At 40.6% G+C, this 27,250-nt stretch overlaps 1 protein-coding gene across 4 annotated transcripts in view; it reads right to left on the minus strand.

Annotated features, from left to right (window-relative positions):
• ca12 (carbonic anhydrase XII) overlaps nucleotides 1-27,250 on the minus strand; it is a 52,465-nt gene continuing 25,215 nt past the window's right edge. For 2 of the 4 annotated variants that reach the window (XM_062062187.1, XM_062062186.1), the window contains exons 5-9: nucleotides 21,532-21,627; nucleotides 21,392-21,455; nucleotides 21,155-21,312; nucleotides 19,893-20,019; nucleotides 17,514-18,265 (exon numbers count right to left, since the gene is read on the minus strand). In XM_062062187.1, coding sequence (XP_061918171.1) covers nucleotides 17,766-18,265; nucleotides 19,893-20,019; nucleotides 21,155-21,312; nucleotides 21,392-21,455; nucleotides 21,532-21,627 — 945 coding nt within the window. In that variant the 3' untranslated portion in view covers nucleotides 17,514-17,765. Of the gene's footprint in view, nucleotides 275-7,043; nucleotides 7,129-17,244; nucleotides 17,269-17,513; nucleotides 18,266-19,892; nucleotides 20,020-21,154; nucleotides 21,313-21,391; nucleotides 21,456-21,531; nucleotides 21,628-27,250 lie in introns of those variants that run through there. The other 2 variants (XM_062062188.1, XM_062062189.1) reach the window with 2 other exon arrangements.

The raw sequence follows: 27,250 nt of genomic DNA on the forward strand, positions 1-27,250 counted from the left end.
AGAAGGAACAGTAGTAGCTGAAGTTACTCTAGCTCGGCAACTAGCAAGAATAATATACATTTTACATGCAGTTGGCAGTTTGACTCTTGGATAGTTTGGCATTTGGGGTTGGACTGTATAGTACAAGTGATGCAAAAGGACGAGGATACCAAGGTTTTCCTGACACTTCATCCGATGGACGTCCAAGATGAGGAGCTACAAGCTTGAGCCATACTCGTCTCGCTCTTCACTGTTATAAGCAACACTTTTGCTTCTGTCCTCTTCAGTACCGCACCTGGAGAATAACAGGACCAACCAATTTAGAGAATAATTTAAGTCAAATAATAATTTCTAAACTTTGTATAGTGTCAATCAAACCAGCTATCTAAAGTCGATGTTTATGTTCTCATCATTTGCCACAAATAGAAGGGGCCTTTTTTAGTTTTGACACAAAAAGCCTTCAGCTGATGCTTAAAGGCCTACTGAAACCCACTACTACCGACCACGCAGTTTGATAGTTTGTATATCAATGATGAAATCTTAACATTGCAACACATGCCAATACGGCCGGGTTAACTTATAAAGTGCAATTTTAAATTTCCCGCTAAACTTCCGGTTGAAAACTTCTATGTATGATGACGTATGCATGTGACGTCAATCGTTGAAACGGAAGTATTCGGACACATTGTATTCAATACAAAAAGCTCAGTTTTCATCGCAAAATTCCAAAGTATTATGGACATCTGTGTTGGTGAATCTTTTGCAATTTGTTTAATGAACAATGAAGACTGCAAAGAAGAAAGCTGTAGGTGGGATCGGTGTATTAGCGGCTGGCTGCAGCAACACAACCAGGAGGACTTTGACTTGGATAGTAGACGCGCTATCCGACGCTAGCCGCCGACCGCATCTATGATCGGGTGAAGTCCTTCGTCGCTCCGTCGATTGCTGGAACGGAGGTGAGCACGGGTGTTGATGAGCAGATGAGGGCTGGCTGGCGTAGGTGGAGAGCTAATGTTTTTAGCATAGCTCTGTGAGGTCCCGTTGCTAAGTTTGCTTCAATGGCGTCGTTAGCAACAGCATTGTTAAGTTTCGTCTGGCTGGAAAGCATTAACCGTGTAGTTACAGGTCCATGGTTTAATAGTATTGTTGATTTTCTGTCTATCCTTCCAGTCAGGGGTTTATTTATTTTGTTTCTATCTGCAGTTAAGCCCAATGCTATCACGTTAGCTCCGTAGCTAAAGTGCTTCGCCGATGTATTGTCATGGAGATAAAAGTAACTGTGAATGTCCATTTCGCGTTCTCGACTCTCATTTTCAAGAGGATATAGTATCCGAGGTGGTTTGAAATACAAATCCGTGATCCACAATAGAAAAAGGAGAGAGTGTGGAATCCAATGAGCCAGCTTGTACCTAAGTTACGGTCAGAGCGAAAAAAGATGCGTCCTGCACTGCACTCTAGTTCTTCACTCTCACGTTCCTCATCCACGAATCTTTCATCCTGGCTCAAATTAATAGGGTAATCTTTGCTTTCTCTTTCCGAATCGCTCTCGCTGCTGGTGTAAACAATGGGGAAATGTGAGGAGCCTTTCAACCTGCGACGTCACGCTACTTCCGGTACAGGCAAGGCTTTTTTTTATCAGTGACCAAAAGTTGCAAACTTTATCGTCGATGTTCTCTACTAAATCATTTCAGCAAAAATATGGCAATATCGCGAAATGATCAAGTATGTCACATAGAAGGGATCTGCTATCCCCGTTTAAATAAAACAATTTCATTTCAGTAGGCCTTTAACTTTTAACCCCTAAAAGTAGAATTTACCTAGTTATCGTAAACAAAAAGGTGAGGACATTCACACAGGAGGTATCACTGTTAAACAGCACATCCACACTCCCTGTGGGAAATCCCTGTGGGCTGTGACACGTTTCTTTACAGTACAGCTTTGTCTAAATAGGCAGACAACGTCGAGCAATATTGAAATAAGTGAGTAAATCTACACGATGTAGTGCACGTTGCGTAAGGACGTTCTAATTATTTATAATTCATAATCTAATTACTCATTAATTATGCAAGACTTTAATGTATTAAATGAGTTGCCTTCAACAAAATAGACACTTATTTTTTTTACCTCTAAGACAGTGTTGTCCAAACTTTCCCCCCTTAAAAGACAAAGCAAGCAGGGGCCATTTTGATATTATATAATATTATATATTATATCATACTATTTATTTTGTAAAAAATGTGTTAATATTAGTTATTAGTATCAAAATCACCGCTTATTACATTACGTGTTTTTGCTTACTTTTTAAAAAATTCGATAATAAGCCAAGGGTCAACAAAACTTGAGCTTCGGGCCACAAATGGCCACATTTTGCAATGCAATGCGCAATAGATTTACAAAACCCAAAACCAGTGAAGTTGGCACATTGTGTAAATTGCAAATAAAAACTAAATACAATGATTTGCAAATCCTTTTCAACTTATATTCAGTTGAATAGACTGCAAAGACAAGATATTTAATGTTCAAACTGAGAAACTTAATTTATTTTAGCAAATAATCATTAACTTAGAACTTAATGGGAGCAACACATTGTAAAAAAGTTGGCACAGGGGCATTTTTTATCACTGTGTTACATGGCCTTTCCTTTTAACAACACTCAGTAAACGTTTGGGAACTGAGGAGACACATTTTTTAAGCTTTTCAGGTGGAATTATTTTCCCATTTTTGCCTGATGTTCAACCGTCTTCATATTGCACCACATATTTTCAATGGGAGACAGGTCTGGACTACAGGCAGACCAGTAAATATTTGAGAAGCACTGCTTTAAAGGCCTACTGAAATGAATTTTTTTATTCAAACGGGGATAGCAGATCCATTCTATGTGTCATTCTTGATCATTTCGCGATATTGCCATATTTTTGTTGAAAGGATTTAGTAGAGAACATCGATGATAAAGTTCGCAACTTTTGGTCGCTGATAAAAAAGCCTTGCCTGTACCGGAAGTAGCGTGACGTCGCAGGTTGAAGGGCTCCTCACATTTCCCCATTGTTTACACCAGCAGCCAGAGCGATTCGGACCGAAAAAGCGACGATTACCCCATTAATTTGAGCGAGGATGAAAGATTTGTGGATGAGGAACATGAGAGTTAAGGACTAGAGTGCAGTGCAGGACATATCTTTTTTCGCTCTGACCGTAACTTAGGTACAAGCTGGCTCATTGGATTCCACACTCGCTCCTTTTTCTATTGTGGATCACGGATTTGTATTTTAAACCACCTCGGATACTATATCCTCTTGAAAATGAGAGTCGAGAACGCAAAATGGACATTCACAGTGACTTTTATCTCCACGACAATACATCGGTGAAGCACTTTAGCTACGGAGCTAACGTGATAGCATCGTGCTTAAATGCAGATAAAAACAAAATAAATAAGCCCCTGACTGGAAGGATAGACAGCAGATCAACAATGCTACTATCAGGAGACACCGAACCAAACACTGGACCTGTAACTACACGGTTAATGCTGTGCCGCCTGTCGAAGCCTAGCAATGCTGTTGCTAACGACGTCATTGAAGCTAACTTAGCTACAGGACCTCATCAGAGCTATGATAAAAACATTAGTGCTCCACCTACGCCAGCCCTCATCTGCTCATCAACACCCGTGCTCCCCTGCGTTCCAGCGATCGACGGCGCGACGAAGGACTTCACCCGATCATCGATGCGGTCGGCGGCCAGCATCGGATAGCGCGTCTCCTATCCCAGTCAAAGTCCTCCTGGTTGTGTTGCTGCAGCCAGCCGCTAATACACCGATCCCACCTACAGCTTTCTTCTTTGCAGTCTTCATTGTTCATTAAACAAATTGCAAAAGATTCACCAACACAGATGTCCAGAATACTGTGGAATTTTGCGATGAAAACAGAGCTGTTTGTATTGAGATACAATGTGTCCGAATACTTCCGTTTCAACCATCAACGTCACGCGCATACGTCATCATACATAGACGTTTCCAAACGGAAGTGTGGCGGGAAATTTAAAATTGCACTTTATAAGTTAACCCGGCCGTATTGGCATGTGTTGCAATGTTAAGATTTCATCATTGATGTATAAACTATCAGACTGCGTGGTCGGTAGTAGTGGCTTTCAGTAGGCCTTTAAGGAAATGTAAATGTGCAATTTCATGTTATTATAGATGACTCGCACGTGTTTGCGTTCAATCACAAAGCTGAGGACACAACCACTATTTCTTTTTATGTTATTCCCAAAATTCCAAATATACAGTTCGTTCGAGTTTAACCATCTAATGAAAGCAAATAGGCACTATATTTTTTTCCCCATTAAAATAAGTAAAAAATGCGGGATTAGCTCCCTAAAATATTTTATTGCTGCTGCATGGCGGGTCACTCAATGTTAAAGGTACATAACCGCCACCAACTGTATTGGATTGTGAACCAGAGTTCCTTCCTTTCTCCCTCCCTCACTTATAGGAACATGTATACATAAATTATTTTCCCTAACCCTGTCTCTTGTAGAATCTTCACTAAAGACAGCATTCAAGTTTTACTAACTACAGACCAGTTTCATTACTTCCACAGTTCTCCAAAATCATGGAAAAATTATTCAATAGTCGATTAGATTTATTTATTAACAAAAGTGGGACGCTCGTGGAGAATCAATATAGATTTCGAGCAAATATCTCAACATCAATAGCATTAATCAAAATAACAGAGGAAATTACCAATGCAATAAATGGTGAAGAATGTGCGGCCGCAGTATTCATGGACTTAACAAAAGCATTTGACACAATTAATCATGATATTTTAATACGAAAATTACAACTATATGGCATCAGAGGTTTGGTCTTGAACTGGGTAAGAAGCTATCTAACCAACAGGAAGCAATATGTGAAGATGGGTGAAAATATGTCAACACGGCTTGATATATCTTATGGTGTACCCCAGGGATCAATACTGGGACCAAGATTGTTTAATCTTTATACAAACGACATTTGTAAAGTTACAAAGGACTTAAAGTTAGTTTTATTTGCAGACGACACAACTGCTTTCTGTTCAGGAGAGAACACACAGAAGATAATACAAATAATAACAGAAGAAATGAACAAATTAAAAAGATGGTTTGACAAAAACAGACTATCTTTGAATCTCAGTAGACGGAGTAGACATCGAAAGGGTAAAAGAAACCAGATTTTTGGGAGTATTAATAGATGATAAAATGAACTGGAAATCTCATATACAAAACACAACATAAGGTGGCAAAAAACATTTCAATAATGAATAAAACAAAACACGTCCTGGGCTAAAAATCACTTCATATTCTCTACTGCTCGCTAGTGTTACCATATCTGAGTTATTGTGCAGAAATATGGGGAAATAACTACAAATGTGCGCTACATTCGCTAACCGTGTTACAAAAAAGATCAGTTAGAATAATACATAATGTTGGATATAGAGAACATACAAACCCTTTATTTATTAAGTCAAAAATATTAAAGTTCGGTGATTTGGTAAAATTGCTAACAGCTAAAATTATATACAAAGCAATCTATAACCTGCTACCAAAGAATGTACAACAATTCTTCTCAACTAAAGAGGAGAAATATAACCTTAGAGGAAAAAATAATTTAAAACATTTATATGCACGTACAACACTTAAAACTTTTAGCAGGGCCGGCCCGTGGCATAGGCCGTATAGGTAAATGCTAAGGGCGCCGCCCCCCCCCCCCCCCCCCCCCCCCCCGCACGGTGCGCCCCCTCCCTTCCCGTATCATGACTTTTTTTGGACGTCACCACATCAAAAAATCAACACAAGATGTCAAAACGGCCAAAACTGTCAGGTGCCCAGGGAAGAGAAAAGAAGAGGAGGAGAAACGAGAAAAAGACAGAGGTAGCAGGTAGGTAACGTTAGCCTACATGAAATTATTTGTCTGTTACAGAATGTGATAGTAACCTGGCTTTTTAGCATAAAGCTAATGTTACATGATTCGGCAATTGCTAATCAATAAATAGCTAGTTCTGTTTTAACGTCGGGTTAATATTGTGGAGGGGGCTAAATTGTTATGGAAAATAATAATGTAACGTTAGGTAATTACAGTAGTCCCACCTTACATTCCTCAGGGACATTTGTATTAGATCTTTTAAGCAGGTGTTTTTTGTTTACATTGTTATTGCCTTCTGGTTAGCTAATGTTTGCCCTGCAGGTAATAGTCACTTTTCCACCCCTTTATATATTAGGTATAGTTGTAAGCCTAGTTGTTAAAGTGCACATCATTAATGTTAATAAAGCAATATCACATGAGAGGGAATGCTGTTTTTTAATTTGAGCACTGCTGTGATTCGGTTAAAGATAATCATAACGTAACATTCTCATATAATATATTAATTTGCTTTCTTTAAGTAAAAAAATATAGTATATACACTTCACTGCCGATGTGGGGGGGCGCCACCTAAAATCTTGCCTAGGGCGCCAGATTGGTTAGGGCCAGGCCTGACTTTTAGCATATCAGTATGTGGAATTAAATTATGGAATGGATTAAGTAAAGAAGTTAAAAATTGTACTGATATGATCCAGTTTAAGAGGTTGTTCAAAATAATAGTGCTTAGAAAGTACAAAGAAGAAGAATTATGAGAAATACTTCCAACCTTGTTGAAAATAAGATATTCTTCATCTCAGTATGTTAATAATGACTGAATTAATTCATTACATATTACAAAACTGTTGTATATACTAATTCATAGATGTTATTTTATTATATAAAAAGGTCAGTAAATGATTTTATATAATTGTAAACGCTTTGAAGTGGGAAAGGAGTAGGATTAAATAAGCTTTGCTTCTTCCTACTCCTTTTCGGGCATGATGTAAAATGAAATTATATGATTTTTTGTGATGTATTATGATGTAAGTGTGTTCATGTTCGAAATAAACTAAAGAAAGAAAGAAAGAAAGAAGAAAGAAGGGTGTAAAACAGACTTTTAGGCGTCCTAGCATTTGATGCGAGTCAGTGAGTGGTGACTTGAAGCAGTAGGCTTTCTTGCCTGGTTCTGCTCACTTACCCTTTTTGTCTTAACAGGCAGCATATAAAGGATACGAGGAAAATGAGTCCCAGTGCAGAGCCAACAAGAATGGGAAGCAGCAAACCTGCAGTGCATGGAAGCGTAAGAAGTTTGTTATACAGTGTACACAAATACAACTCAGGGACGGGGGTAGTCCACTAACATTCAAGTGGGTGTAGTTTGTAATGTTCCTCCTCACCCTCACCCACAACCACTACACCCTCAAAATTAAGCAACAAGGAGTAGAGTTTTGTAATCTTCCCTAGGAATTGGGACACCACTGCTTAGTTTACGTTCGGGCCCGTAAGCGACGACTTAGTTACGTTTGCACATTCTTCCCTCTTACTTACTTAGTTCCTCCCATTCCTGTTGGAACATTGGGCGACGAGTCCCCTCCTTTTGTTCCGGTCACTGGCGACCCTTCTTGCTCCATGCCAGCTGACTCACATCTCTCTCAGGTCTTCCTTGGCTGTTTGTCTCCACGTCTTCTTTGGCCGTCCTCTCTTCCTCTTTCCCCCTTCTGGCACCCAGTCCATTGCCACACTTGCCGGTCTCTCTTTTGGCAGTCGGAGTACGTGTCCAGCCATTCTCCTTCTCATGTCAGAGACTATGTCAGACAATGGTGCTACCCCTGCCCTTCTCATCACCTCTTCATTGGTGATGTGGTCTCTCCATGAGATCCTCAAGATGTATCTGAGGCACCGTCGGTGGAAGACATCCAGCTTGTTGGTAATGCTTGATGTCTTCATCCACGTCTCACAGGCATAGGTCACTGTAGGCATGACCACTGACATATAGAGGCACAGCTTTGTGGACGTACTGATAGATTTTGATGACCAGATGTTCCGGAGGCGTTGGAAGACTCCTGCAGCTTTTCCGATTCTGGTCTGTACATCCTTTTCTGCGTCTCCAGTGTTTGAGAAGTTGCTTCCAAGATACGTGAAGTTCTCAACGTGGTGAATCACTGTGGCAGATCCTCCAGCTATACGGTATACCATCAAAGTACGTCAACATCTTCAGAGCCCTGTACCACATCTCCACCTGTCGAGTGAAAACCACCAACAGGACAACCGACGACTTTGACATTGTGACCGGGGTAAGACAGGGTTGCATCTTGTCTCCCTTACTGTTCATCATTGTCATAGACTTTGTCATGAGGAAGTCTGTCGTCGCCCCAAAAATTGACCAACAATCTGCATGAGCAAGGGGAAAAAGTCGGCCTATGTATAAGCCAAGAGAAGACCAAGGCCATGACCGTCGCACAAGACCAAAAAGTTCCACTGCTCACCGTAGGCGAACAAGGCATAGAGATGAAGATGAAGCTCAGTCCATTCTTCCCTCATAGGGTTAATAATAATACAATTAATAAAATAGATTTATACCCCCTACCCGTTTTGATGCCCACTACCTCTATATGCAAAGAGTAATTGGGACACCACTCGTCACGGGAATGAGCAAAATGTAGGGAACAGGCTAAAAAGTTGGGAGAGCGGGTGTATTGGGACTGGGCCTTAGAGAACATAAAGCAAAGATCGCAGTGTTGGGTTATGAAGTAGTGCAGTGTTATTTAACCGGTATCCTGGGGGCCAAATCTAGCTCGGGTATGACACGATATTGGACCCCGAGTTCCGTTCAAAACTTGGGAGACAAACATTTTTGCAGCAAATTCCCCCAAAACATTAGAGTTCTCCTGTTGTATCGAAGGACTTGGATCACTGCAAACACTTGGGCAGATCTTTACATTGACATTTTAACCTTGCTAGCAAACAGAACACTGGGTTGCACACTTGTGATGGTGTTCCTCAAGGCAACCTTTTAAGTCCTCTTCTTTTTACACGTTTTTCATATTGTGACTTATGTAACTAGAGTGTTGATGTAGCTTGTTTACTTCAGATAGAGTTAGTAGTCAGTAGTTTGTTCAACTTCTTTATCTCAGAGCGTTCAATCATTCGTAACTGGACTGCTTGGTTTGTCCTGGAAGACGTTTCGCCGCTCATCCGAGTAGGCTTCATCAGTTTGTGCTCATAGACTTAGATTGGTTAGATGTAGTCCAAACGGTTGGTGCCAAAACCCCAAATATTTATACACCAAAGAACCAGGAAGGTGTGCCTGGGCAAGGATGGTTTCACTCTATTGTAGTGAGAAGAACAACTGTTTTAATGCAAACAAGCAATCCTAACTGTCAAATAAATTTGTCAGGAAGTGGTGGTGACAAACCCCAAGATGCAGAGATGGCAGGCTTGGCGCAGGAAAACATGGTTTTAATGTCCAAAAAATGCAGGTAAAACACGAACCAGGAGGCAGGAAACAGCAAACAGGAACAGGAATCAGGAACCAGGGAATAGCTCACAGCATACAAGAGGCAGGGAGAACTGGAGACAGCAAGCAGTCCACAGCAAACAATATTCCCGCACTGACTAGAGGGCAAGGCAGGTATAAATAGCAGCCGACTGATTGACACCAGGTGTGGCCAGGTGCCAATCAGCCGCAGCTGAGGGGAAACAGCGCTAAGGGAGGCAAGCAGGAAACTGAACAAAAATAAGAGCGCTGACAGGAAATAAAACACAAACAGAGGGAAAACTGAAACCAAACTGTCAGTGACAAACCTGACACCATTGACAGTCGTTGAAGTGTAAATTCCCCTCGTTAGCATTGAGGTATCTCCCACATACAACACTGTCCTTTCAACCATTCCTAAAATACTCTGCAATTTAGCCTCCAACAAATAACAGGAGTTAGAAACGTTCTGGTCATAGAACGTGACCAGAAAAGTGACCAGATTGCAATGAATGGAATGCTTATGCGGGGGGAATTCTGACTATTTTGGACTGGAAGTAGTCGAACCACAGCGATAGTTCTGCCACACATTACCTCAATGCTAACGAGGTGAATTTACACTTCAATGACTGTCTTGGCTTTGACAGTACGATTGCTCGTTTGCATCAAAACAGTTGTTTTTCCCACTAAGATAAGGCGAAACCATCCTTACCCAGGCACACCCTCCTGGTTCTCTGGAGTATAAATATTTGGTTTTATTTGGCACCAACCGTTTGGACTAGATCTGACCAATATAAGTCTATGAGCACGAACTGATGAAGCCTACTCGGATGAGCAGCGAAACGTCTTCCAAGACAAACCAAGCAGTCCAGTTGGACAACAATGACAACAACCTGGATGATTGAGAACCTTCATAGGTATGTTCAACTTCTTTAGTTATACTAGTAGTGTTCCTCAAGGTTAAATTTTATGTCCACTCTTTTTCATCATTTGGGCTATTCAACTGGTGGCCCGTGAGTTCAGTTAAAGGCCTACTGAAATGAAATTTTTGTATCTAAACGGGGATAGCAGATCCATTCTATGTGTCATACTTGATCATTTCGCCATATTGCCATATTTTTGCTGAAAGGAATTAGTAGAGAACAACGACGATAAAGTTCGCAACTTTTGGTCGCTGATAAAAAAAAAAAGCCTTGCCTATACCGGAAGTAGCGTGACGGCACAGGAGGAAGGGCTGCTCACATTTTCCTATTGTTTACAATGCAGCGAGAGAGATTCGGACCGAGAAAGCGACGATTACCCCCTTAATTTGAGCGAGGATGAAAGATTCGTGGATGAGGAACGTGAGAGTGAAGGACTAGCGTGCAGTGCAGGACATATCTTTTTTCGCTCTGACCGTAACTTAGGTACAAGGGCTCATTGGATTCCACACTTTCTCCTTTTTCTATTGTGGATCACGGATTTGTATTTTAAACCACCTCGGATACTATATCCTCTTGAAAATGAGAGTCAAGAACGCAAAATGGACATTCACAGTGACTTTTATCTCCACGACAATACATCGGCGAAACACTTTAGCTATGGAGCTAACGTGATAGCATCGGGCTCAAATGCAGATAGAAACAAAATAAATAAACCCCTGACTGGAAGGATGGACAGAAGATCAACAATACTATTAAACCATGGACATGTAAATACACTGTTAATGCTTTCCAGCCTGTCGAAGCTTAACAATGCTGTTGCTAACGACGCCATTGAAGCTAACTTAGCAACGGGACCTAACAGAGCTATGCTAAAAACATTAGCTCTCCACCTACGCCAGCCAGCCCTCATCTGCTCATCAACACCCGTGCTCACCTGCGTTCCAGCGATCGACGGAGCGACAAAGGACTTCACCCAATCACTGATGCGCAACGGAGGAAGTCAAAGTGAGGTCGGCGGCTAGAGCGTCTGCTATCCATCTCAAAGTCCTCCTGGTTGCGTTGCTGTAGACCGCCGCTAATACACCGATCCCACCTACAGCTTTCTTCTTTGCAGTCTCCATTTTTCATTAAACAAATTGCAAAATATTCTCCAACACAGATGTCCAGAATACTGTGGAATTTTGCAATGAAAACAGAGCTTTTTTGTATTGGATCAAGTGGGGTCCGAATACTTCCGTTCTCTCCGTGACGTCACGCGCATACGTCATCATATCGAGACGTTTTCAACCGGAAGTGTCGCGGGAAATTTAAAATTGCACTTTATAAGTTAACCCGGCCGTATTGGCATGTGTTGCAATGTTAAGATTTCATCATTGATGTATAAACTATCAGACTGCGTGGTCGGTAGTAGTGGGTTTCAGTAGGCCTTTAACACATCTTGTTAGAGACTCACATTTTTGCAGAAAATTCTTAAAAACACTACAGTGTTGTCATAAAGATTATCTTTGACTAGCTTTTTTTGTAGAAGGTCCTAAAACAGCAAAGCGCTCTTGTAACTCTGACAAAAGAAACAGACCAAAATTAAATGTCCACGATTGTCCATGCTGGTTCTCTGCAATATACAGTACAAAATAAGACTAATAGTGAAGTGAAGGGAAAAGTCACACCCCCCGGTCCTTAACTTTCTGGAAATGTGGCCCCCAAAACTATTTAGTTAAATATCCCTCATGTATTGTGTGATGAAATATAGCAATGTCTGCATGTAATCGGGATTTAGCTTTCCTGCAATGATTTGAAAGCTGGTCTGAGGGAACATTCATTAGCAGCTACTCCGTTGGGCCCTGAATGAACGGGTCAGGATTCGGCTGCATTGCTCATATTTAGACTGCTTATTTTCTGCGACCTCAGTTTAGGCTTGAGTCATTATGTCTGGTCAAAAACGTTGTGCTTTGTGTCATTTCACAATACCACTTTTTATGAGAGCCACGATCTCAGAGAATGTGAGACAGTCTGGTTTTGCGCTTCCAGAGGGATAAAAAGGAAGATAAATGAGATACTCTATTTTAGGTTCAAAGCTCTATTATCAAAATCTACTTTTCCCTTCTCAAAGAAAGCCATGTCTATTGATTTGTCTGTGGTCTCTGTCTCACGCGTCTCGTTTGCATCGTTCATTCGTTGCCCTCTTCCTTTACTGTATCGCTCTCAGTCTTCCCAGTTTCTCCTCTTTCGTCTGTCTCCGTATTTAGAGTGTCAATGTTTAGTATGGAATGCACAGATTTGATTGTATGTAAAAAATACACTTGCGCTCGTTGTCCATAAAATACGCCGGCCCATAGCATAACCCCACTCAATTCACAACGTTGACATCAGCAAATCGCTCTCCCACGCGATGCCATACAGGCTGTCTGCCATCTGCCCTGAACAGTGAAAACCAAGATTCATCTGTGAAGAGAACACCTCTCCAACATGTCGGTTACGACGACGAACTGCAGTCAGGTAGAAACCCCGATGAGGACGACGAGCATGCAAATGAGCTTCCCTGAGATGGTTTCTCACACTTTGTGCAGAAATTATTTGGTTATGCAAATCAATTGTTGTAGCAGCTGTCCGGGTGGCTGTCCTCAGACAATCATGGATGCGCACCTGCTGGATGTGGAGGTCCGGGAGTCATTACACATGGTCTGCGGTTGTGACGCCGGTTGTACCGCAAAATTGACGAGCGACAGCTGTGGTGGACATTCCTGCAGTCAACATGCCAATTGCACGCTCCTTCAAAACTTGCAACGTCTGTGGCATTGTGCTGTGTGATAAAACTGCACATTTCCGAGAGGCCTTTTATTGTGGGCAGCCTAAAGCACACCTGTGCAATAATCATGCTGTTTAACCAGCATCTTGATATGCCACACCTGTGAGGTGGGATGGATTAGCAAAGAAGAAATGCTCACTAACACAGATTTAGACAGATTTGTGAACAGTGAAAAATGGGAGCAAGAACAAAAGTGTTGTGTTCATATTTATTTTTCTTTTTATATATGGTATTGTATATATGTGTATATACATTTATATGCATATATATATATATATATATATATATATATATATATATATATATATATATATATATATATATATATATATATATATATATATATATATATATATATATATATATATATATATATATATATATATATATATATATATATACACTACCGTTCAAAAGTTTGGGGTCACATTGAAATGTCCTTATTTGTGAAGGAAAAGCACTGTACTTTTCAATGAAGATAACTTTAAACTAGTCTTAACTTTAAAGAAATACACTCTATACATTGCTAATGTGGTAAATGACTATTCTAGCTGCAAATGTCTGGTTTTTGGTGCAATATCTACATAGGTGTATAGAGGCCCATTTCCAGCAACTATCACTCCAGTGTTCTAATGGTACAATGTGTTTGCTCATTGGCTCAGAAGGCTAATTGATGATTAGAAAACCCTTGTGCAATCATGTTCACACATCTGAAAACAGTTTAGCTCGTTACAGAAGCTACAAAACTGACCTTCCTTTGAGCAGATTGGGTTTCTGGAGCATCACATTTGTGGGGTCAATTAGACGCTCAAAATGGCCAGAAAAAGAGAACTTTCATCTGAAACTCGACAGTCTATTCTTGTTCTTAGAAATGAAGGCTATTCCACAAAATTGTTTGGGTGACCCCAAACTTTTGAACGGTAGTGTATATATATATATATATATATATATATATATATATATATATATATATATATATATATATATATATATATATATATATATATATATATATATATATATATATATATATATATATATATATATATCAGTGACGTGCAGTCACTGGAGGCAGGTGAGGCGGGGCCTCACGTGCCATCATGGAAAGAAAAAAAATGTAAAAAGAAAAAAAAAAATTAAATTGTTATATGTATCCAGTGATTATACTATAAAGTTATTTTCCATTTAACTTCACCAGTTTTAGATTATTTTTTATTCAAAATCGTTGAATTTTCACATTTGCCGTTCAAATACTGAGAAGAGACTTGCTGTTATCAGCAGCCAGTTGAGGCACGTCACTGCGTTGTGCCTCAACATGGATTGCGGACTCGGCTAACTGCTGGCCTGCTGTGCAGTGAGACCGTATTGCTATATGAATTATATTATACATTTCCATAGTTTAGTTAGCTGAGGTATAGAATGTACAGTGTATTTTGTCAACAACTGTATGTGTGTAACGTATTTCTTGTGCTGAGCAATCATAAAACTGTTGCGAAGACGCACTGGCTGAGGCTCGCAGTAATCCCGCCTCCTGGTGATAGAGAATGCACCCCCGCCGTAGAATGCACCCCCTGACGGGAGTGTTATATCAATTAAAGCCCACACTTAAACTTTCCACGTGCAAGATTGAATCTATTTAAAAAAGTTATTTAATAAGAAGCCAAAAAGTGCAAAAACAATAATGTTCATGTTGGAGGAGTTGTGAATGACTGCAGGGCCACAGCATTAGGTACGCCTGCAGACTGCAGCACGGATTTCATATTTCATTCATTCACAACTCCTCCAACACGAACATTTTCAATTGACACTGTCTGAGAGGTATTGTATGTGCAGTATTAGTGTGTGTGAGCTGTAAGACACCTAATATGGGGGCTGACCTCTCATTGTTACTTTTTTATGATGACCTAACTTTGTATTGGGTATTATATTGTTCAAGCGTACCTGACTGATTGTTTGGTTAATGAGTGAATGCACTTTAAACAGAGATTATATTGTAATGAGTTTGTTTTACAAAACCCAAAAGCAGTGAAGTTGGCACGTAGTGTAAATGGTAAATAAAAAGAGAATACAATGATTTGCAAATCCTTTTCAACTTATATTGAATTGAATAGACTGCAGAGACAAGATATTTAATGTTCGAACTGAGAAGCATTTTTTTTTTTTGGCAAATAATCATTAACTTAGAATTTAATGGCAGCAACACATTGCAAAAAAGTTGGCACGGGGGCATTTTTACCACTGTGTTACTGTCATGTTCTGTGGTCATGTTTTGTTTAGTTATGTTCTGTTGGTTTAAGACTTCTTTTAGTTCCTGTTTACGCTCCGCTGTTTGGTCACCATGGCAACTCATAGTTTTCACCTGTCTCATTTGTTTGAATCACACCTGTCGCTAATGAAGACTTTATTATTTAAGCCTGTAGTTGCCAGGTAGTCGGCCTGGCGACATTGCTCATTTCATACTCTGTATCTGCTCTGTTCATGCTCGTTTCATGCCGTAGATTCCTGCTCTGCCAAGTAAGTTTTTGTTTATTAATACCACAGTTAGTGACTTTTGTTTCATGTCCATAGTCGGCCTAAGTGGTAGTTTTTGTTTCCCACGCTAAGTTTGTGCCTCCGCTGTGAGCACTTTTTGTTTGTACCCCTTTTTGTATAGATAAATTAAATCATGTATTTACCTTCAAGCCATGACTGGTCTGGTCCGATTGCATTCCGGGAAAACAATCCACGCAGTAAGCTGCATCATAGTCCACGTCGTGACTGTTACATGGCCTTTCCTTTTAACAACACTCAGTAAACATTTGGGAACTGAGGAGACCAATTTTTGAAGCTTTTCAGGTGGAATTCTTTCTCATTCATGCTTGATGTACAGCTTAAGTTGTTCAACAGTCCGGGGGTCTCCGTTGTGGTATTTTAGGCTTCATAATGCACCACACATTTTCAACGGGAGACAGGTCTGGACTACAGGCAGGCCAGTCTAGTACCCGCACTCTTTTACTACGAAGCCACGCTGTTGTAACACGTGCATAATGTGGCTTGGCATTGTCTTGCTGAAATAAGCAGGGGCGTCCATGAAAAAGACGTTGCTTGGGTGGCAACATATGTTGCTCCAAAACCTGTATGTACCTTTCAGCATTAATGGTGCCTTCACCGATGTGTAAGTTACCCATGTCTTGGGCACTAATACACCCCCATACCATCACACATGCTGGCTTTTACACTTTGCGCCTATAACAGTCCAGATTGTTCTCTTCCTCTTTGGTCCGGATGACACAACGTCCACAGTTTCAAAAAACTATTTGAAATGTGGACTCGTCAGACCACAGAACACTTTTCCACTTTGTATCAGTCCATCATAGATGAGCTCGGACTCAGCAAAGCCGGCGGCGTTTCTGGGTGTTGTTGATAAAATGTCTTTGGCTTTGCATAGTAGAGTTTTAACTTGCACTTACAGATGTAGCCACAAAGTGTAGTTACTGACAGTGGTCTTCTGAAGGGTTCCTGAGCCCATGTGGTGATATCCTTTACACACCGATGTCGCTTTTTGATGCAATACCGCCTGAGGGATCAAAGGTCACGGCCTTGCCGCTTACGTGCAGTGATTTCTTCAGATTCTCTGAACCTTTTGATGACATTACAGACCGTAGATGGTGAAAACCCCAAATTCCTTGCAGCAATAGCTCGTTGAGAAATGTTGTTCCGACAATTTTCTCACTCATTTGTCGACAAAGTGGTGACCCTCGCCCCGTCCTTGTTTGTGAATAACTGAGCATTTCATGTAAGCTGCTTTTATACCCAATCATGGCACCCACCTGTTTCCAATTAGCCTGTTCACCTGTGGGATGTTCCAAATAAGTGTTTGATGAGCATTCCTCAACTTTTTCAGTCTTTTTTGCCACTTGTGCCAGCTTTTTTGAAACATGTTGCAGGCATCAAATTCCAAATGAGCTAATATTTGCAAAAAATTAAGTTTACCAGTTTGAACGTTAAGTATCTTGTCTTTGCAGTCTATTCAATTGAATAGAAGTTGAAAGGGTTTTGCAAATCATTGTATTCTCTTTCTTTTTACCATTTACACAACGTGCCAACTTCACTGCTTTTGGGTTTTGTAACTTGATTAAAAGCACTTGAGATGTACTGTATTTAAAAAAGACATGCCATTAAAAAAAAATGTTAAGCACACATAAGGCCCACATACCAGAGTTCATCCAAGTTTGAGCAGCTGAGTGACACAGAAAAGAAAAAAGGTGAAAAAGATTGTCAACTGAACATACACAAACATCATTTCATCCTAACAACACGTTGAAGGTTTTGATTATAGAAAATAATAAAACTTGAGTGACTTTTTGTTTTTCTTGCAGTTTATTGAAAGGTTTTTCAAGAAAATAGCAAGCAAGGGAAATCTGGAAAGCAAGAACCTAAAGTCCATTACATTTCACATTTTTCCCAATTTCACGACACACGTATTAAAAAAACACTAATTACAGATCAATATTAATGACCAATATTTCAGTGGGTACACACTTTCAGACTTTAAATGGTTACAAAAGTATGTATTCTGAATATGTGCATGAACTTGGATGAATAATTTAACTTTGACTACACATCCTGGAAGTCCAAAAGTTTACCAGAAGATGAAGAAGTAGTCTTTTATTATGCAAGGCACACAAGGCAGTGACAGAACACGACGTAGGAGCCTCTACTATGTGGGGAATCTCTCTAGTCCTCCATTGAAAAAAGCCAGGGATACAGAATACTACTGCCACTGATGTATGGGTCAAGCAGGAATGAATCCTCAGTGTCTATCTCCAGGGGCCCGCCACTGACCAGATATCTGATGGTCGCAGGAGCAAGGGATGCCTTACAGGTCAGGTAACTCCTCAGGTTGAGTTTAGGCAGAATTGCCTTGCCGAGAGCGGCAGGCAGACTCACTTGGGTCGTGGATTGTTTGGCTTCAAGGGACTTCAGTTGCAGCAAAGTGCCAAAGGCTAATATTGGATTGGCAATTTCCTTCATCTTCTTCAGCTTACTTGTTATTGCTACCACTTGATCTTTGAGTGTCTTTGGTGGTGTCTTCACTTGCTGTTGGAGAAGCAGTTTGGCAGCACTGGGAGTGAGGAGCCCATGTTCTATAACTTCATCAAAGTCACCGTGCAGCAGCTGCTTGACAATGGCCTTCCTCTTGAATGGACACGTGGCATACTGAATTTTGGTCACTCCTGCATCAGATATAGAGCCAGTCACAGTTTGTTGTACACCCCAGCACTGGGAGAGAGTTTTTGTTGTAACACAGAAGCACACAGAGCCCCTTGCAAAAATAAGGGAACTCCACACCGCCATGTTAGAAAAGTATAGCTCTAATTGTGACGCATTGAAATTTACACAGGTGTTATTTCTGTGGGAGAGCCAGACCACCTTAAAGGCCTACTGAAATGAAATGTTTTTATTTAAACAGGGATAGCAGGTCCATTCTATGTGTCATACTTGATCATTTCGCGATATTGCCATATTTTTGCTGAAATGATTTAGTAGAGAACATCGACGATAAAGTTCGCAACTTTTGGTCGCTGATAAAAAAAGGCCTTGCCTGTACCGGAAGTAGCGTGACGTCGCAGGTTGAAGGGCTCCTCACATTTCCCCATTGTTTACACCAGCAGCGAGAGCGATTCGGACCGAGAAAGCGAGGATTACCCCATTAATTTGAGCGAGGATGAAAGATTCGTGGATGAGGAACGTGAGAGTGAAGGACTAGAGTGCAGTGCAGGACGTATCTTTTTTCGCTCTGACCGTAACTTAGGTACAAGGGCTCATTGGATTCAACACTTTCTCCTTTTTCTATTGTGGATCACGGATTTGTATTTTAAACCACCTCTACTATATCCTCTTGAAAATGAGAGTCGAGAACATGTGACTTTTATCTCCACGACAATACAACGGTGAAGCACTTTAGCTACGGAGCTAACGTGATAGCATCGTGCTTAAATGCAGATAGAAACAAAAGAAAAAAGCCCCTGACTGGAAGGATAGACAGAAGATCAACAATACTACTATCAGGAGACACCGAACCAAACACTGGACCTGTAACCACACGGTTAATGCTGTGCCGCCTGTCGAAGCCTAGCAATGCTGTTGATAATGACGCCATTGAAGCTAACTTAGCTACGGGACCTCGTCAGAGCTATGATAAAAACATTAGCGCTCCACCTACGCCAGCCCTCATCTGCTCATCAACACCCGTGCTCACCTGCATTCCAGCGATCGACGGCGCGACGAAGGACTTCACCCGATCATCGATGTGGTCGGCGGCTAGCGTCGGATAGCGCGTCTGCTATCCAAGTCAAAGTCCTCCTGGTTGTGTTGCTGCAGCCCGCCGCTAATACACCGATCCCACCTACAGCTTTCTTCTTTGCAGTCTCCATTGTTCATTAAACAAATTGCAAAAGATTCACCAACACAGATGTCCAGAATACTGTGGAATTTTGCGATGAAAACAGAGCTGTTTGTATTGTGATACAATGTGTCCGAATACTTCCGCTTCAACCATCGACGTCACGCGCAAACGTCATCATACATAGACATTTTCAACTGGAAGTTTCCCGGGAAATTTAAAATTGCACTTTATAGGTTAACCCGACCGTATTGGCATGTGTTGCAATCAGACTGCGTGGTTGGTAGTAGTGGGTTTCAGTAGGCCTTTAAAGACAAATGCTATACTGTTAGTTTGTTGGAAATCTATGGAGTGAAACATAAAAGCACAACCAGGTGACCCCAAGAGAGCCACACGTCATTACATGCAATAGCCATGCACCCTTCACTAAGCAAGATTCAAATGGACAGTATTCTTACCAGCCTCAAAGGACGTCAGGACAACTCGGTTTTCAGTGGGCAGCGGATTCCTGAAGTTGCCTATAAGAGGAACAGGTGTGTTCTGCTTGGCTCCGGAGGCAAAGAGAGCTGTCGTCAAGGTTTTATACTGCAGAGACAAAAGTGTTCAGTGGTCAGACTGTACATTTTGACTACCATATTTCCTTGAATAGCTGCTGGGGCGCTAATTAATTTAAAACCTCTTCTCACTCCTGCGCTTACCAAAAGCATGCGGGATAGGCAAGCATGCGCTAATTATTTTAAAACCTCTTCTCACTCCGGCGCTTACCTTATCATGAAAAGCACATTTAATAAAAAAAACTTTATTATGGTCTTACCTTTACTTATAAATGAGTCCATGTGCAGCTGCTTCTGATCAAAAGCATTGTTTATCTTTCTTCAGTTTTAAAAGTCTCTGTCTCGATGGAGATATTCCTTTAATTATTACCTCCTGCTTCGATTAAAAGTCCAGTTTAGAAAACGTTTTTATTTTAGATATGTAATCCTCCATGTTACAAGTGCAAGCAAACGATCGCTTCCTTGTTGCTGCTTGTTGTCTTCTTCTGCAGCACCGGTCTTCTGCAGTACCGGTAGTCGCAAGAAGGATCACTAGCGCCCTCTACCACCAGGAGGCGGGAGTAATTTAATGACTCATATTTGACACACGCAGCTACGGTATATTAATAAAACATACGGTAGCTGCTTACTGTTCTTTTTAGCATATTCAATAGCTTGGACCTTAAATCCTACCGAATAGTTCTGTATCTTCTGAAGTGTCACTCGTGACGTGACAAGTTTGACCCGGCGGTGAAACGAGGCATACCGGTTTTTCAAAATAAAGCGCTCTGAAAGACGCAACTCCAACAACAAAAAGTCAGCTCTCCACCACTACAAACTAACAATATTAATAATAAGAATTGTAATTACCGGTATATAATAACACAATATTGATTTTTCTTCCCTTTATGCGATTTCAAATGACTGAAATCAGCTTCCTCCATTTTGAAAATGATGACAGGGGAAGTGTCACTCGTGACGTGACGAGTTTGACCCGGCGGAAATTCTAGGCATATGCTACATATTTTGCGAAACGAGTTTGACCCGGCTGAAGTGCCAAGCATGCGCTAATTATTTTGCGAAACGAGTTTGACCCGGCTGTAATTCTAGGCAGGCGAATACTATATTCCCGGCGGCAATTCAAGGAAATACGGTATGCACTAAAAAGGTTAACACAAAGGAAGCACCTGCTCCTTAGAGATGGTGACGTGATTCTTGAACACGGTCCACAGTACACTTGCGTAGCATGGAGGAGCTGTCAGTGAGCCGTCATAGCGGTAATACTCATCCAGACGAGTAGGCATGAGCTTTCTGATGTTGAAGGCAGGGATTTTTGTTTTTGTCCCTACAAATAACACACAGAGAAGTCATTCACCTGTCTGTAAACCACAAGCAACAAGCAAAGCACACTGTGTTGGACTCACCTTTGTTTGAGATTTTACTGAGGTGCTTGATGAATTTGTCGTAGGCTGGATTAAACTCACCAATCTGTTTGGGAAAATACATTTCAGTTGAGTCTGACGGACACATATTCCTAATCCGAAGGACATGGAAATATTGTCACCTCAATGAAAATACCCAGCACAGCCAGACCGTCAGACTTGTCAAAAGCCATGGCCACGTCAGTGTACTTCTCAGAGTTGAAGTGTACAATGTGCAGCTGTAAGAGAAGAGACAAATAGTTTAGGATGCACAGATACAGCATAACAATAACGGCAAATTTGTGTTAAAAATATCAAGCTAATCACTGTAGTATCATCCACAATATACTGATACCAGTGGTGTGCCGTCAGGGCCAGCAAGGCCTTCTCTGCTGGCCTAACATAACCAGAAATCATGATCATAATTAAAGATAAAAGTAATTTTTACTTTACTTTCCCTAAATATCTAAAAGTATTCATATTCTCTTCTTGTCATATTATGCTATTTCCAGTGCTGTGGTTTTTAGGTTAGAGTTTTTATCCAATCAGAATTCAGCTAGCTTATGTTGCCATGCTGTACCAAATCTGCCCGAGGCCTTCAGAATCAACAATGTAGGTATCTGTGCACTGTAAGTGAACGGGCACATACAGTTGATAGATAATTGCGATAGCCAATCAGATCACGAGTTGTTGTGAGTAAGGCCTTCTAGCTGGCCTTACGCTGTGATTGGATACTCACTTGGGAGTCCCAAGTGAGTATCCAGTCACAAGTTGCGAAAACAGGAAGTGGCACCGGAGCCATACGAGCCATTGAAAGCCACAGAAAATTCACAAAGAAGAAGAGCAACATGTTGATTAGGTGGCAGATATATATTTGCAAGGCCATTTTCAAGAAGGATATTTAAAGAGAAACTATATCTTGTGAGACGAGGTCGGCCGACACCGGAAGCCGTGAAATGGTTTGCCCGCGACTTTCACACGGATCAACAGACTACGACCAACTACCGACTATGACGGTACCACTGGCTTATACGGCGTCGAATGGGTGCTACCAATTTATTTCTTAATTTTTTTCATGTTTCATTTGTTTTATGCAATTATTTTAATTTTGACAGTACCACCTAAGATACTGTATGTTTTAATTGCTGAAATGGGTTTATTGAATGGTAAATGTGCCGAAAAATAGACTGTTTTGTACACTGTTGAGGGGTTTCAATTCCCAGTAGTGTGCAAGTGGGTTTCTGTATAGTATCTCCAACCGTGTCCATGTGGTGACATCAATTACGGTATTTTGAGAGGTGAATTTGGACTAAGTAGGACATCACTGAAGGCGGAGGTGAGAAACGCACAGCCCGCAACTGACTGATACTATCAACCGATCTCTGTTAACATTCAAGAGCTCTAGCTTAACAGTTAGCATGGCTTACTGAATGCTCCTATGTTGTGTAGTGTAGCATATTTACATATTCCTGGTCCTCCAAGGATTGCTGACTAAGAAGCAACTTTGCATTGTGAAGAGACATTTGTAACTCTACATTGCGTCAAAGCCATTCTCTTGTCGCTATCAAATTTGCTACAATGCATTATCACAACATAACAATAGTATTAAAGGCCTACTGAAATGAAATGTTCTTATTTAAACGGGGATAGCAGATCCATTCTATGTGTCATACTTGATCATTTTGCGATATTCCCATATTATTGCTGAAAGGATTTAGTAGAGAACATCGACGATAAAGTTTGCAACTTTTGGTTGCTGATAAAAAAAGCCTTGCCTGTACCGGAAGTAGCGTGACGTCGCAGGTTGAAAGGCTCCTCACATTTCCCCATTGTTTACACCAGCAGCGAGAGCGATTCGGACCGAGAAGTGACGATTACCCAATTCATTTGAGGGAGGATGAAAGATTTGTGGATGAGGAACGTGAGAGTGAAGGACTAGCGTGCAGTGCAGGACGTATCTTTTTTCGTACTGACCGTAACTTAGGTACAAGGTCTCATCGGATTCCACACTTTCTCCTTTTTCTATTGTGAATCAAGGATTTGTATTTTAAACCACCTCGGATACTATATCCTCTTGAAAATGAGAGTCGAGAACGCGAAATGGACATTCACAGGGACTTTTATCTCCACGACAATACATCGGTGAAGCACTTTAGCTACGGAGCTAACGTGATAGCATCGGGCTTAACTGCAGATAGAAACAAAAGAAATAAGCCCCTGACTGGAAGGATAGACAGAATATCAACAATACTATTAAACCCTGGACCTATAACTACACGGTTAATGCTTTCCAGCCTGGCGAAGCTTAACAATGCTGTTGCTAACGACGCCATTGAAGCTAACTCAGCTACGGGACCTCACAGAGCTATGATAAAAACAATAGCTATCCACCTACGCCAGCCCTCATCTGCTCATCAACACCCGTGCTCACCTGCGTTCCAGCGATCGACGGCGCGACGAAGGACTTCACCCGATCATCGATGCGGTCGGCGGCTAGCGTCGGATAGCGCGTCTGCTATCCAACTCAATGTCCTCCTGGTTGTGTTGCTGCAGCCAGCCGCTAATACACTGATCCCACCTACAACTTTGTTCTTTGCACTCTCCATTGTTCATTAAACAAATTGCAAAAGATTCACCAACACAGATGTCCAGAATACTGTGGAATTTTGCGATGAAAACAGAGCTGTTTGTATTGGATACAATGTGTCCCAATACTTCCGCTTCAACCATTGACGTCACACGCATACGTCATCATACATAGACGTTTTCAACCGGAAGTTTCCCGGGAAATCTAAAATTGCACTTTATAAGTTAACCCGGCCGTATTGGCATGTGTTGCAATGTTAAGATTTCATCATTGATATATAAACTATCAGACTGCGTGGTCGGTAGTAGTGGCTTTCAGTAGGCCTTTAATTAAAAGCTATATTGTCGGCCGAATTCATATAATTTATATCGTTTAGCATCTATATTGCGTAACCCTAACTCACACCTACGTCTTTTTTGTTACCACCTAGAGTTTGTGGCAATAAGTGAGTTGAAATTGACAGCTTTGTCTTTAAGCTCAGCTCTTTCTTCGCCCCAGCAGTCCGATGTTGATATTACGATCCACCTTCCACTGCTCTAATTCCCTCACTCCAAACCCAGAAGGAAAATTCCACCTTTTTTCTGACAGTCCAGTAAACCCTGAGAGTCACAGTTACTGGGTTGAGCTTTTTAATCCACCAACCTAACACTGGCTGCACCCACAGAATTTGGACCATAAAGGAAATTAACAGAACTGGTGAGTGATTTGGTTTGCATCGCAGGCAGGCAGTTGAACTTGTTTACATTGGTCTACAACTAAAAGCGTATTTAAACCCTGCGTGAATAATTATCTACAAAATACAGTATTTGAAAGAAAGCACATACAAAAAGCATGATATTACCCCTGATGGTTCATTACATAGACATTTTATAAGTAGACGCAGCATTGGCTGCTCTAACGCGAGAAATTCGGCCACCATCTTGAAGTGGTGATGAGGAGCCGGCGAGCAGCCTAAACTGACAGTTGACAGGTAGAAAACAAAGATGGTGTTCAGCGTTTTCCTGCCCAAATGAGCGGACTGTTGAAAATAGGAATCGAGGGATTACTTTTCACAAGTAAGATTTAACATTAACGTACTATTGGTTGTATTTTGTGAAAAGAATATTAGCACAGAGTTGAGAAGGAGCAAAGATCTTCAATAGTTCTGAAATCGTAGCCGCTAGCAAACAAGAGTATGACCATAATAGAATTGCTTGTCAATTAAATTAATTACATTTAAAAATTGAATAACATGAAGTTGAAATAAATTAATAAATATTCAAATACTAACATTGTTGGGTAAGACAGAATTTGGTTTTATTCTGAATGCAGTGAAACAGATTGGTGGTTTTAGCTGATATAAAGACTTTCAGGTGTTTATATACTGTATGTTTATGTTGAAGTATTTGGCAGACCAAAGCGACATACTGTACATAAAAAATACATATAAAACAATCAGTGTAATTATGATCATTTAAGGAAAGAATGTAATACAAAATATCAATACAAAGTGTCAAGACAGAATAAACTCTCTGCTGCTGCAGCAACAGAGATACAGTCTATAACAGGGGTCACCAACCTTTTTGAAACCAAGGGCTACTTCTTGGGTACTGATTAATGTGAAGGGCTACCAGTTAGATACACACTTAAATAAATTGCCAGAAGTAGCCAATTTGCTCAATTTACCTTTAACTCTGTTATTATTAATAATTAATGATATTTATCTTTGTGGAAACACTGATCATCTTAATGATTTCTCACAATAAATATATATAGAAACAGATAAATATCAATATGCAACACTTTATTTTTATATTTTCTCTAAGTGCACATTTTTCAAATTGACAATTTTCAAATGATCACTTCTAAGACAGTCTTGTGAAATCACAATATCCCATTTTAACTAGCCAGCCACTAACATTTTTTAACAAATCATGAATTACTTTGCACCATGTTTGTACAAATAATAACTCATGTAAAATACAAAAGTAAACTCTCAAATTTTTAAATCATGTCACACTTTGAACTGGACACCAAATCTGTTATCTGTTTCTTTGTCAGTTAGTGGGAAGCCTGGCATTGCATGCTGTTAACTAGTGTGTTGTACTCTGGTGTGTAACTTGACACTGCAACTCTGAGTGAGTCTTGCAGATGTGCATCAGTGAGGCGTGTTCTGTGTTTGTTCTTGATGAAGTTCATGTCAGAAAAGGCTGATTCACAAAGATAAGATTTTTCCTCATTGTTTGCGGAACCTTCTTAATCTTTTGGACATATTTTCACAGCAATCTGGCCTTAAAGGCCTACTGAAATGAATTTTTTTTATTTAAACGGGGATAGCAGATCTATTCTATGTGTCATACTTGATCATTTCGCGATATTGCCATATTTTTGCTGAAAGGATTTAGTATAGAACAACGACGATAAAGATTGCAACTTTTGGTATCTGATAAAAAAAAGGCTTGCACCTACCGGAAGTAGCGTGACGTAGTCAGTTGAACATATACGCAAAGTTCCCTATTGTTTACAATGATGGCCGCATGAAGTGAGAGAGATTCGGACCGAGAAAGCGACAATTTCCCCATTAATTTGAGCGAGGATGAAAGATTTGTGGATGAGTAAAGTGCAAGTGAAGGACTAGTGGGGAGTTGAAGCTATTCAGATAGGGAAGATGCTGTGAGAGGCGGGGGTGACCTGATATTCAGCTGGGAATGACTACAACAGTAAATAAACACAAGACATATATATACTCTATTAGCCACAACACAACCAGGCTTATATTTAATATGCCACAAATTAATCCTGCATAAAAACACCTGCGTGTTTGTTATGCTAGCTCCTAGCTCCTCTGCTAGCTCCTAGCTCCATAGAACACGCCAATACAATTCAAACACCTGATCAACACACACAATCACTCAGCCCAAAAGACCGTTTACCTAACCCAAGGTTCATAAAGCTTATATATTTTTAAAAAGTTACGTACGTGACGCGCACATACGGTCAAGTTATCGAATGTTTAGCAGCCAAGGCTGCATACTCACGGTACCTGATATTCAGCTGGGAATGACTACAACAGTAAATAAACACAAGACATATATATACTCTATTAGCCACAACACAACCAGGCTTATATTTAATATGCCACAAATTAATCCTGCATAATAACACCTGCGTGTTTGTTATGCTAGCTCCTAGCTCCTCTGCTAGCTCCTAGCTCCATAGAACACGCCAATACAATTCAAACACCTGATCAACACACACAATCACTCAGCCCAAAAGACCGTTCACCTAACCCAAGG

The sequence above is a fragment of the Entelurus aequoreus genome, linkage group LG10, assembly GCF_033978785.1.
Source record: "Entelurus aequoreus isolate RoL-2023_Sb linkage group LG10, RoL_Eaeq_v1.1, whole genome shotgun sequence".
In the NCBI taxonomy this organism is placed as follows: domain Eukaryota; kingdom Metazoa; phylum Chordata; class Actinopteri; order Syngnathiformes; family Syngnathidae; genus Entelurus; species Entelurus aequoreus.